At 37.9% G+C, this 12,896-nt stretch overlaps 1 protein-coding gene across 1 annotated transcript in view; it reads right to left on the bottom strand.

The window, feature by feature from the left end:
* Nucleotides 1-7,519: 7,519 nt before the first annotated feature.
* The window catches only part of tcf25 (TCF25 ribosome quality control complex subunit), a 35,176-nt gene continuing 29,799 nt past the window's right edge, over nucleotides 7,520-12,896 (bottom strand). Inside the window, exons 16-18 of the mRNA XM_078544445.1 lie at nucleotides 12,245-12,324; nucleotides 8,541-8,613; nucleotides 7,520-7,812 (exon numbers count right to left, since the gene is read on the bottom strand). Of these exons, the coding sequence (XP_078400571.1) occupies nucleotides 7,642-7,812; nucleotides 8,541-8,613; nucleotides 12,245-12,324 (324 nt within the window). The 3' untranslated portion in view covers nucleotides 7,520-7,641. The remainder of the gene's footprint in view (nucleotides 7,813-8,540; nucleotides 8,614-12,244; nucleotides 12,325-12,896) is intronic.

Here is a 12,896-nt window from a genome sequence, read left to right on the forward strand (position 1 = left end):
TTGTAAACACACAGAGCAAGAGGATAACCAAGAGTAAGGCCAATTAGAGACCAAAAAGGTAACTATGTGGAGGCATGGGCCTAACCTTGGTGGGCAAATTATTGGGAAAAAAATCTGACAATATAAATCATTTAGAGAAGCACAGATTAATCAAGGTCAATATGGATTTGATAAGGGAAAGTAGTGTCTGACTAACCTGATTGAATTTTTTGTGATAACAAGGACTGCGAATGAGGGTAGTGTGCTTGATTTAGTCTACTGTAGATCGCAGCATATAAATTGACCCAGTGTATAAGACAACCCGATTTTTCAGTCCCAAAAATCATGTTTTTGCAATTACTCAGCATATAAGTCAACCCCCCTTTTCAGCCACACCTCAATTTTTCACTCCACAGATGTTTTACTTACCAGTACCTTACGATTGGGTGCAAAGGATCAAGCAGGCAATATAGGTCGCAGTGATGTGTGGGAGTTTAAGACATGCCTACAAAGAGCAGACCCTGTGTGGTGGATGACAAAATTGGTGACCACCCACACCAGTGGTTCACTTTTATACTTGGTGTGAAAGTCGATTCCCAGTTTTGGAGGGATTTTGAGGCTTCAAAGGTCGACTTATACTGCAACCTCTACAGAATACTGATTTTAGCAAAGCTTTTGATAAGATTGTATCACATGCCAGTAAAGGCCCATGGAATCCAAAGGAAAGTGGCAAATTGGTTCAGTGACAGGAAGCAAAGGGCAATAGTTGGGTGTTTTTTGTGGCTGGAAGGCTATTTTTTTTAGAGAGTTTCTGCAGGGCTCAGTATTGATCCTTTGCTGTTCGCGGTTCATATGATAATTAGCCCTGAGGTTGTTTGTGATGAAGAAAGCTGTAGCTGGCAGGAAGATATCTATGGACTGGTAAGGCAGGCAGAAAAGGGGCAAATGGAATTCAATTTGCAGAACTGTGAGGTAATGCATTTAGGGAGGACAAAAAAAGGCAACAAATACATAATAAATGGTAGGATTCTGAGAAGTGTAGAGAAACAGAGGGACCTTGAGTATATGTAATGGACAGGGTCAGAAAGAACTACTGAATCCTGTTCCCTTCCCTACTGTCCATAATCAGTATGCTTTTGAAAAAAATGTATGTTTCTTAATGCAAATGCGTGGACAATTTGAAATCCCATCAAGCTTTGTATGGGTTTAAATGAAGAGCATTATTAATGCACACGCTCGCCTTGAAAACCTAACACGAGGTCACTCACCCAGTCACATGAACACTTTAGAGGCAAGTATGTTTAAGCAGAATAGTGCACTGTTACAGATTATAGGCGAAAGATATAGTTCTTAATACACGTGATTGGCTTGTTTTGGAAAGCACAGGCCTGATGAAAAAACAAAAACAGAATTACCTGGAAAAACTCAGCAGGTCTGGCAGCATCGGTGGAGAAGAAATCAGTTAACGTTTCGAGCCTTCACGGCCCTTCGGCAGAACTGAAGTATAGTTAGGAGAGGGGAGAAATATAAGCTGGTTTAAGGTGGGGGGGGGGGGGGGGGGGCGGGAGAAGTTGAGGGTGTGGTGATTGTGGAGATAAGCAAGCAGTGATAGGAGCAGATAATCAAAAGATGTCACAGACAAAAGGATCAAAGAGGTGTTGAAGGTGGTGATATTTGTCTAAGAAAAGTGCTAATTAAGAATGGAAGACAGGACACTCAAAGTACAGCTCTAGTGGGGGTGGGGTGGAAAGACTAATAAGGTTTTAGTTTTAGATTTAAAAATAATGGAAATAGGTGGGGAAAGAAGAATCTATATAAATTATTGAAAAAAAAGGGGGAGGGGGGAGAAACGGGGTGGGGATGGGGGGAGGGGGAGTTTAAGATCTAAAGTTGTTGAATTCAATATTCAGCCCGGAAGGCTGTAAAGTGCCTAGTCGGAAGATGAGGTGCTGTTCCTCCAGTTTGCGTTGCAGTGAAGACGGCACTTAAAGATTAAATAGAGAGACCAACATGGCTGCATTACCATGTGGTTTCAACACCAAATATGGTGTTCGGCTTAAATTGATTAGCCACAACCTGGGTTATTGTTTACAAACATTCATCCTAGGTTGGGGTTGGGTGGGGGTGGAGGGTGCGGGGGTTGAAGGGGGAAGAGTCTTGAGATAATCACCGTCTTGGTTTCAGAATGACCCATTCAAGTCAGAGAATACCTTTTGGATGATGTCAGGAGATGGGTAGTGACACCTCCTTAATCTGGAATGTTCTTTTTTGTCCTTTTGAAACAATGACAGTTTTGAATCCACAGACCAAGTCCGATGACCCTCGGTGGCCATCTTTTGCAGCACATTATTGTTCATTTTTAAAGGAAAAGTCAGTTCCAGAAAATTCCACAGAGTTGTTCATGTTTTAAAGTGGTATGCCTTGACTGGGCATGACAATTCTGAGAAGTGTAGAAGAGCAGAGGGACCTTGGGGGTGTATGTCTACAAATCTCTGAATGATGCAGGATAGGTGGTTAAGGTGATCAAGAAGACATGTGAAATACTTTCCTTTATTGGCCAAAATCTAGAGTATAACAGCAGGAAAATTATGCTGGAACTTATCAAGTACTAGTTACTGAGTACAGTTCCATTCCACATAGTGTGAAAGATGTGACCAGACTTGAGAGGGTTCAGAGACTTACAATGTTGCCACGAATGGAGAATTTTAGCTACAAGGATAGGCTGAGATTGTTTTCTTGGGAACAGAGGAAGCTGAGGGGAGATTTAATTAAGTATATAAAATTGAGCAGCCTAGATAGAGGGAGTCGAGAGGTCAATAACCAAGGTGCTTAGATTTAAAGTAACTGATAGGATTAGATAGGAGGTGAATCATAGAATGTTTGCAGCACAGAAAGAGGCTATTCATCCCATTGTGTCTGTGCTGACTCTCTGCAAGGTCAGCCCACCCCAATTTTTCCTCGTAGCCGTGCAAATTTTTTCTTCACATAATTACCCAATTCTCTTTTGAAAGCCTCAATGTTGAGGAGTAATTTCTTAACCAACGGGTGGTGGAGGACTGGAACTCACTGCCTGAAATGGTGGTTGAGGGAGAAACCCTCGTCGCAGTTAGCACTGTTACCTATATTGCTATGGACCAACAGTCAGAAAGAGGGATTTGACAGGATAGCTCTTGACGGCCACGAACATGATGAGCCGAAACGCCTCTGTGCATTTCTATATTTGTGGTATACTATTAGCCTGTAATATTCCTTTGTATTTATAACAGTGACTACACTTCACAATAAGTGCACAATTGGTAAAAGCACTTTGACACAGCCTGAGGTGATGAAAGAGGTTATAGAAATGCAAGTTCCTTTTTCTGAATACAACCTCGTATCCTATAATAATACAATTGTCATCTGACACAAAATATACCCATGAAATGGATAACATTCTCTGCAGATATAGAATGAATGTTTCAAAAGCTACACAGCTTATAACCATCACTGCTGGTTATCTACTCTACTATGTAAACATGCTCATATTTATGCTCATTATTCCACTGAGGGCCATCCTATCATTTCACCATATTGGAGTGTACATCGATCACTATTTAATATTGTACTATTTAACAGGATGTAAAAGGAAAAAATGAATCACAAAGACAATAAAAGACCTTTGGGCTATCCAGCCTATTCCATACAAATGTGATACCTTATACTCCCCACAAGGTAATCTCCTAGGAGGGGAAAAAGATAAAAACGCAAGCCAATTAGAGAAGCAAAAAACTTGAAAATTCCTCTCTGACCCCATTAGGAAATCAAAACTAGTCCAAAAGACTACCCAGCCCTGAGCAACATTTATAAAGTACCTACCTCTTGGACAAGATGATCTTCACCTCAGGCAGAAACAGGAATTCGGCAAATCAGTGTTCACATGACCCTGCAACCTGCTCCACAGATCCACTATTCTGTAGAAAATAAGAAACTCCAAATATCTAATCTATTCAGTTCAAACAATGTCTACATACAGTTTAATTTCTTTATTTTTATAAACCTCAAACAAATCACCCCTGAATCTACACTTCTCTAGAGGAATGCAGTTCTTTTGAGTCCACTTGGATAAAATTACTCTTATTGCCATCCCCTGCACCCTTTCCAAAACTTCACTGTTATCCATGGTGTGAGGAAACCAAAACTGGGATATGGTATTTTAACCAAGACCTAAGGTGTGTACAAGAGTTAAAAGTTATGTTTTGTTTTATATTGAATGGTCTTCTAAATACACCTTAGGACCATATCTCATGTAGCTATAGTTTCATGGTATTGGTCATGAACCATTAGAGACTGACATACAAAAATGACTAGGTCTCTTTCCCCACTGGCTTTAATTCTTCTCCCTCGATGGTGAATGTCTATTAATTATTTTATCTGTAGACATGTACAACATAGCTCTTTTCTAAGTTAAACATCATTTGCCAATCACAGGCTCCAATCTTACCTCTCTCACCTTGGTACAACTTGCAGATCAGCAGACAATTCCCCCTAACATCTACATAAGGATCATTAATGAAACTAGCAAATAGCAATGTTCTAGCACCGATCCCTGCAGGGCATCACTGGTGACAGGTTCTCCAGACAGATCCAAATCCTGCCTACGGGCATTCAGCCAATTTTCAATCCAGCGCAGTAGATTCCCACGAATTCCAGAATACTCTTATCTTGTAGAGAAGTCTCTTAGGCCTTATCTTATCAAAAGCTTCCTGAATGTCCTTGTGGACAACCTCTAAGGGGTTTCCCTCATCTCATAGCCTCACGACTTCTTAAAAAAAAACTATCAAATTGGTAAGACACAATCTTCTTTACCAGAATCATGTTGGGTGCCTTTGACCTGACCCCTCTGTCTAAGTAGCCATATAAAACATCCCTAATAATTTTCTCTTAAACATCTTACCCATTACTGATGTCAACCTAATGGGCCTATAGTTATCCAAATGTGTACTATCAAAGATTGGAACGATGTTAACCTCTCTGCAGTCAAAACAAATAGTCCCAGATTTCAGTAAACTCAAAGGTATGGGCAAGGGGTTTGTACAGCACTTGTCCCATCTCCTTAAAGACCCTCAGCCAGATAGCATTCAGGCTGCAGGCCTCACTATTTTAAGGTTCCTCATTCTTTCAAGATATGATTATTTCCCCTAATAGCAGCCATTTTATTGCTAATTTAGTGATTTAAAAATGTTTTCTTTCCAATATCACTTTTTACTTTGGGAATTGGGAGAAAAATATTCTAGTACATAACATGAGCACAGAAAAATATATTCTGTAATAACCCACTGACATAATTCAGAATTTAATTTACTAGCATTCAATCACATTAGGAGCAATGAAAACAGGTTATGCAATGGTCTGCTTTGCATAATGCCAATGCAACCAATTTGTTGCATGAATTTAACTTGAAAATGAAAACCAAGATAAAAACCTGAATACTCATTCTTACATAGGTTCTGGGTTCAAATGACAGATTTCATTTTTGACAAAGTTAAGTCTGTTGAATTCAAAAAGGTCAGAACTTTCACCAAGATGTGAACACTATACATAAAAATATAGTGAAATCTCATAAAGAAAAACTAAATCAAAAGGATAGAGAATTACTCACTTCAATAATCATTTAAAAATCCATTTAATTACGATTGTGGTTTGTATTCCTTTGGTGGGGCTCAATTTAAGCCAACTTGGTTGACAGCTCTTTTCCTGCCAAGAATTACTCCTCCTCCTTCAGGTACCATGCCAAGAGGGCATTGGTGACCATGGGCTTCCATTGGATTGGTCCATGATTATGAATGGTAAAGTACTGCAGTGGTCTGCTGTTGTCTTCTGCAGTATGGCTGACCAGGAAACTCTCCCGCTCTTACCGCCTGCTATCAGATGTATTGGAAGGATTTACAGGCTGATAATCAACCTGTTTGGCCATGTTAAGAACGCACCTTCCGTGTTCATCAAGTCCTGAAGTGGGACTTGAACCCGGAGTTTCTGGCCCAGAGGCAGGGACCCACTGTACCACAAGACCTCCGCCAGGAATTACAGGTTAATTTAATACAAAATTCTCAGTCACCATGTAAAGGCCACTCCTTCCCACTGACAAGTGCATAATTAAAAACAGTGTTATTTATGTTTAAGACTGAACCAGGAATTCAGAACATACTTCATAATAATCAGTAGAATAAATACAAAAACAACCCACAAGGCCCCAAGGAGTTAATAGGTGTTAGCTTAATGGAAGAAAATAGAAAAATGAAAAGAAAATCAAAATTATAAATTAACTCCAACGGAAATAGAAGTATATGAAGATAAAATATATTAACGTGTGCGTCATCAGTAAAACTTGGCAGCAATAAATTTCTATTAAAATAAAAACAGAAAATGTTGCAAATACTCAGCAGGTCAGGCAGCATCTGTGGAGAGAGAAATAAGAGAACATTTCAGATTGATAACCATCCCTTAAGTTAACTCAGTATTTGACTCTTCAGGCCTCCTAAGTTGTTTTTCACAAATTTATCCTACTGATTATTATGAAGTATGCTTTATAATTCTCTACGAATTCCTAGTTCCGTGTTAAATATAAATAAGTTTTAATTATATACTTTTCAGTGGTAAGGAGTGCCCTTTAAATAGTGACTGACAATCCTCGATTACAGTCCTTACAAAAAATCAGTCTGAAACATTAACCCTACTTTTCTCTCCACAGATTCTGCCCGACCTGCTGAGTATTTTCTATTATTTCAGATTTCCAGCATCAGCACCATGTTGCTTTTATATTCATTAATATTTACTGTTGCCTTACTGTAATCAGAATGGCCTCAAAATTGGTTCTTACATCTTTCCTAGTCTTGTATCAATGAATTTAGCTTTTTAAGTTCATTCTTTTATTACTCTCAAGTCACAAGTTTGACTGCTGACTTCTCTATGGCTCTACACACTATCAGTAAAAGGTATTTATCCATTCTACAGATTTAAGCAAAGCAGACTTAGTTAGCTTGCTCCCATGCCTTCCAAGTGAAGATGTGGCACCAACTTTGATAAAAGGAAGTTATTGTCTTCAAATATGTAACGAAGTGGCTCAAACAGTTAGCCTTTTCTGTAAATCAAAACTATGAACTCAATAGTGCCAATCAGGCATGCAACTGAGCTGCTCACTTCTACTAATGACATTTTTTCATTATAGAGCACTTGTGCAAATTCGAGACGATGTTGACTTCATTTTACTTAATTAGATATTTAACTTAAGAATGCAATAAATACAAAATGGCAGTTGCACTTGCAATTTAAAGTTTTTGGACATTACCAATTCTCCTTTATACTGAAAGCACCTTTAAAAATATTATCTTACCAAGGTTTATAAATCAAAAATAAAATTTTGCAATATGGGCAGTTGGAATTTACAATATTAATTTTTCTTTTTGAGTTACTTCTACTCATTTGAAAATTACTCTTGCCAAAGTGCTTTCTTTCACTTTTGTTAGCACTTACTGTCAATAATAATCCATGGCACTCAGTACAATATGATTGCATCTTTTAATAAATGTTTCTATATCACTGTGGTGCAGCTTTGTAAGCAGTCATAGAATGCACTATTATTACAGACATAAGATAAAGTTCACTGAAGATTTAGTGCATGGAAATTTAGTCCCAGTCTCCGTCACCATCTCCATCTTGATAGTCTTCCTGTGGTGGCTCCTGGAAACGGATATTTGCCAACATATCCCTCATTGCAGCCATAAGTCGGTTTACTCCCTGATTCAATTCATGTTGGACCTCTGCCCCCTCACCTTCCACATTTGGTCTCCTGTCCTCCTGAAATACATATTATGCTAGATGTCAGGAATGAATGTTTTTGACAGGGTGGTGGAGGGAGAGAATGAAATAAATCACAAAATGATCCAGTTAGGAAGTTAGGTGTTATAATGCAACTTCAATCCGCCCCAAAATAAATTTATGTATTTGCAGTATTTTTTTGTAAACCTGGTGGTGTTTACAATCTCAGGATCACACACTGACACGCTCATACTTCACTTGGATACTGATTTTGATAAAGCTTCACAAAAAATAAAAAGTTAAAAACTTGAAAGCCTTGATCATCTACTTCCATACTGCCAACAAATCTATTTGATCCACGAATACCTGGATGTACATCAAAAATAAAATATCTGTTTAACAGCTTTTCCTTTTTCAAACAGAATACTTTCACAGTTACACTAAAGAAAGAACACTGAATTTTTGGGGCTCTAGCTCCAAATAATTTGTTGCCTTAGTCCCTGGTATAAAGCTGTGTATAAATATTGTAGTGACACTTGAAAAATATTAATGTAAAAAAACAAACAACTTTCTATAGACTGAAATAGTTTTTCTTTTATATGATCATCAAGAACAACTAGGTCAGATAATTGTCCAGAACTTGCTGCACCTGTTATAACAGAGTTCATCTGTACAATATAAAAAGGACTATATTGTTTCATATACTTTACCATAATGTTCTGAACTTAAAAAAATAATTCACACCGTCCCTCTTCATTTACACATACCTGGAGATTAAAATTTGGCAATAAAGATCGAAAGAACAACGACAAGGTACTCCCATCTGCTGCTTGATTTGCCCTGAAAGAAAAAAAGATTGTAGCTCAGTAATCTCAAAGGTTAGCCTGAGATGATGAAGGGGAAGGTAAGCACATTAAAAATTGGACAAAAGGACAAATATGACAGTAAACACACATTTGAATAAAATATCTTTATGCTCCAATTACAATTAAAATTGTAACTTTACAATATCAAAGCTAATAGGTCTTCCTACCGCATTTATAGAAACTTAAATATACAAAGGCATTTTCATTCAAATATCATTTCTCACCTGGGGTCTAAGTTATGTTTTTGTAAAACTATGTTGCAACACATATAATTGGCTTTTGAATGATTGGCAGGGTTTTAAAAAACTTTTTTTTATTTTCACTACCCTACTAGGTACCCTGTACCAATCACTCGGTGTATAGTAGTAGTCCTGGATGTGTCCTTTACCAGTTAATACTTTGTCCCATAATACTGCTTCAAATAGTACTTTACATTAATCCTTTTCTATTTCATTTCACATCAAGCACATTGCTTTGGTCCCCCTCAATTACATTCTTTCAAGGCCAAATCTGGGATTTGCCAAGCTTTCCTCATAACTCAGGCCTCCAATACTAGGGGCCAGTACCATTTCTGGCAATTAGGTGTTTTCTTTGTGTTTAGTAACCAGCATTAAACACGATATTTAAAGTGCAGTCAGACCAAAACATTAGGAAGCTTTAGCAGGAGTCCTCAAACTTATGCTCTACTAGTCTGACATTATAGCTCAGCATTCATTTTGCTGCTCTGCAGTGAATGGACATGATAAGAATTGAATCTACTATTGCTCCCAGATCTTTCAGCCTATCCCACCCTCTAACCCACAGTTGGTTCAACATTGCTGAGTAATTGTGACTTTTAGTTTTTCTTCCAATGTTTTGATCCTTCTGTAGCAACTTCAACAGATGTAAATGTTCCCTCCCTTCCTCCTAATTTAGCTGAAAATCTGACCAATTTGAATTGCCTTTCTGAAATAAAAGCAAAACGCTGGAAATGCTCAGCAAGTCTGACAGCATCTGTGGAGAGAGAAACACAAGCTAATGCTTCAGGTTAATAACCTTTCATCAGAAACCAGGTCATATATGTAGATTAGGAACAGTAGCAGCCCCAGCACCAATCCCTAGGGTATTCCACATAGTATATCTTCCCAATGTGACTCGATTCCCTTAACTAGTATAGTACCCCATTTCAGTCAATTACTTATCCACATCCAAAATTTAAGCTTGTGTGGCAGCTTTTCGTGTGACACTTTATTCAAGGCTTTCTCAAAGCTTAGGTACACTACATCAGAGCACTTCCCAGTATCACCTTGAGATGCCACTTTTCTCAAAAAAGTCAAAAAAAAAGAGGACGGTAAGATGGAATCTCCCCTTGCTGGCTGCCATTTACTAGGATTTTCTCAAACAGGTACCTTTCAAATTTGTTCCACCATTCTGCTGATTATTATTGGCAAGCTAATAGTCTTTATATACTGGAGTTTCTTCTCTCACTATAAAAAAATGTACTATAATTGTTGGTTTCAATTTGGGACCACACTTCTTATTTATTTACACCATCAAAGTGATTATTTACACTTTGTAGATTTTGCTTCTAGTCTCGCTCAGCACATTTGAGTATAGGCCACCAATCTCTGGCTTTTAGCACATCTGAGATCTCCATGCAAGTAATGTACAAGTCATGTCAAAGTTAGTAAATGTAATTGTAGCACCATCTATGACAGTCGACATAATACTGTCTTCTCATGAGAGCTACCAGAAATTAATCATTTGGTATATGCTGTTTATAATTAGATTTCAAGCACATTTACATCTTTAAGGAATCTCAGTTCTTTTCTCATAACCTTCTTATTCTTAATTTTCGTTTTAAAGCCCTGTATTCTTCCAAATCCAAGGTTTACCCAGTCGTTTCTCATAACTCAGCACTGAAACATCAGAGATCAATCTTCCAGCATTTCTTTACTGTTTCTGGGGAGTAAATGTCTCTTATATCTCAGATTAGAATAGGTGCTGCCTAGGTGCGGTCTGACCAGAGTACTGCATTGTAACCATAGCTGTCTTCTACTAATTACTTGTGATTTGCCTACATAGTTCAACTGTCTAGATAAGCATTACTCTATAATGACTAGACACGGTGGACATTGAACTGACTAAGGTCCCTAGGTTTCTGTCAATTTCTGCAATACTCACTTATTTTCTTTCTACTCGCAGTAATTTACACTTGTCTAAAATAAATTTCACCCGCCAACATTTCAGCCACTCGCATATTTTTGTTAAATGCATTGTGTAATTATGTGTCTTCTCAAGCAATAACCGAACTCCTTCCTACTCTGGTTTGGTATTCACTAAGTTAATTTGCATGGAACCCCTGAATGTAAGTATGTTAATTTAAGTAACAGTCCCAACACCAATCCATGGGGCATTCAACTCAGCACTACTTCCCCAGTTCAACTTCAATAATTAACAAGTGACCACTACTTCCAACCCCTAAGCAATTTCTTTAATCCATGCACAAGCTTCACCTTGCTTTAAGTTTATGTATCACCAGATCTTTATCAAAGCCGTTTCCACAGACCACTTGGAATATCACCTTCTCAAATGGCTAAGCAGCTTGGTTAGGTAGAATTTTTAGCTCCTGGATCCAGGTTTGATCTTATTTTCTACGTTATCATACAAGTAATCTTCAAGTTTACTCCTAAAATGTAAGCTATTTTACTGCCCAAGCACTACAGTGAGGGTAATGGGTCTGTAGTTGCCTGGGTCTTTGTCATCCTTTTTTTTGAAAGTAACATTATAACTGTTTCTAATCCAGCAGGACATTCCCAGCATATATCCACTCCTTCATAATAACCAGCCACACCTCAGAAATCTCATCAAGTGCCTCTTAGTAAACAAGAATATCATCTATTGATGGATCATATTATAATTTCCCACTAAAGGGGCCCTACTGAAATGTAACATTTATGACTTTGCTTCTATGTTGTCCTGATCATATGTTATTTAATCAAATATACCATTTTCTTTCAATTACCAGGGGGCATAGATTTAAGGTGATTAGTAGAAGGATTAGAGGGGGCATGAGGAAAGACTTTTTCACCCAGAGGGTGCTGGGCATCTGGAATTCACTGCCTAAGTTGGCGGTTGAGGCTAAAATGTTCAATCCATTTAAAAGTTACCTGGATCTGCATCTGAAGTGCTGTAAGCTGCAAGGCTATGGACCAGGTGCTGGAAAGTGGGATTAAAATGAGCGGCTAGTTTCTATTTTCTCTGTTTGGCTGGCACAGACACGATGGGCTGAATAGCCCCTTTCTGCATTCTAACTTTTCTACGCTTCTCGCAGGTGTCTGTACTAAACACACATGGGAAGAGGTGTACAACCTGCTCCCATCCCGTATATTCTTTCTACAACATTGCTAACTAGCTTGTATACTCTATGTTCAAATAACATGCGGTATTTCTGTTGCTAATATGCTAACATTCAAAAAAATATTTGTTGTGTAAAGATGTGAAAACAGGTACAGTAAATAGACAAAGCATTTTAACAAAGCAGAGTTGCTAATTTTAATGTTCAGTTTACTGGGAGACAAGTTAATTTGGTTTAGCTTTAGCTAAAAAAAAATCCTAATCCATACCTTTCAGGCCTACTATATGTGACAATGCCGTCTAGTGGAGGAAGTGGATCGTAACCCATCACTGGCTGAGCAGTTACTTCCTGAAAAAGAATGATAAGAATCAAATTTTAATCTGTATTTATCAAGGATGTTACAGTGGTTATTCTTCATACAAAAGTAACCATTATTAATAGGCTGATTTAGGGATTAGCAATAAGTATGATCTTGCCAAAGTTGTCCACATCCAAAGAAAAATTAACTGGAGAGTCAGTGCTTTTGAAACGAGCTCCACAAAAACCTGCTATCTAGCCACCAGTTTAATTTCTGGGAAAATTGATAAACTTAATCAATGCTCTACAAGATCTTTAACTGTCTAATTCAGCATTTTGCAAGTTGTGATGAAACCTCTCCCACACACTCCAAAGCCTGGAAGATAATTGAAGTTAGAGATTTTCATACTCCTTGCTCTACAAGCACCATATATCTTTCTCAAGCAGTTAGTTTTCTATAAAATTACAGGCAGAAGAATGCCACAAGACAATTACTGGTACCAGCTGCATGTCTGGTTTGAGTCAAGAAACATGAGATTCTAGAAGACCACTAGCATCTATCTGCTTTCTCTCATTGCATTCAAACACCCCAAAATGTTGAAATTCCTTACCATTGAAATGCC

This window comes from Cetorhinus maximus, chromosome 6 (assembly GCF_964194155.1).
Source record: "Cetorhinus maximus chromosome 6, sCetMax3.hap1.1, whole genome shotgun sequence".
Classification (NCBI taxonomy): Eukaryota; Metazoa; Chordata; class Chondrichthyes; order Lamniformes; family Cetorhinidae; genus Cetorhinus; species Cetorhinus maximus.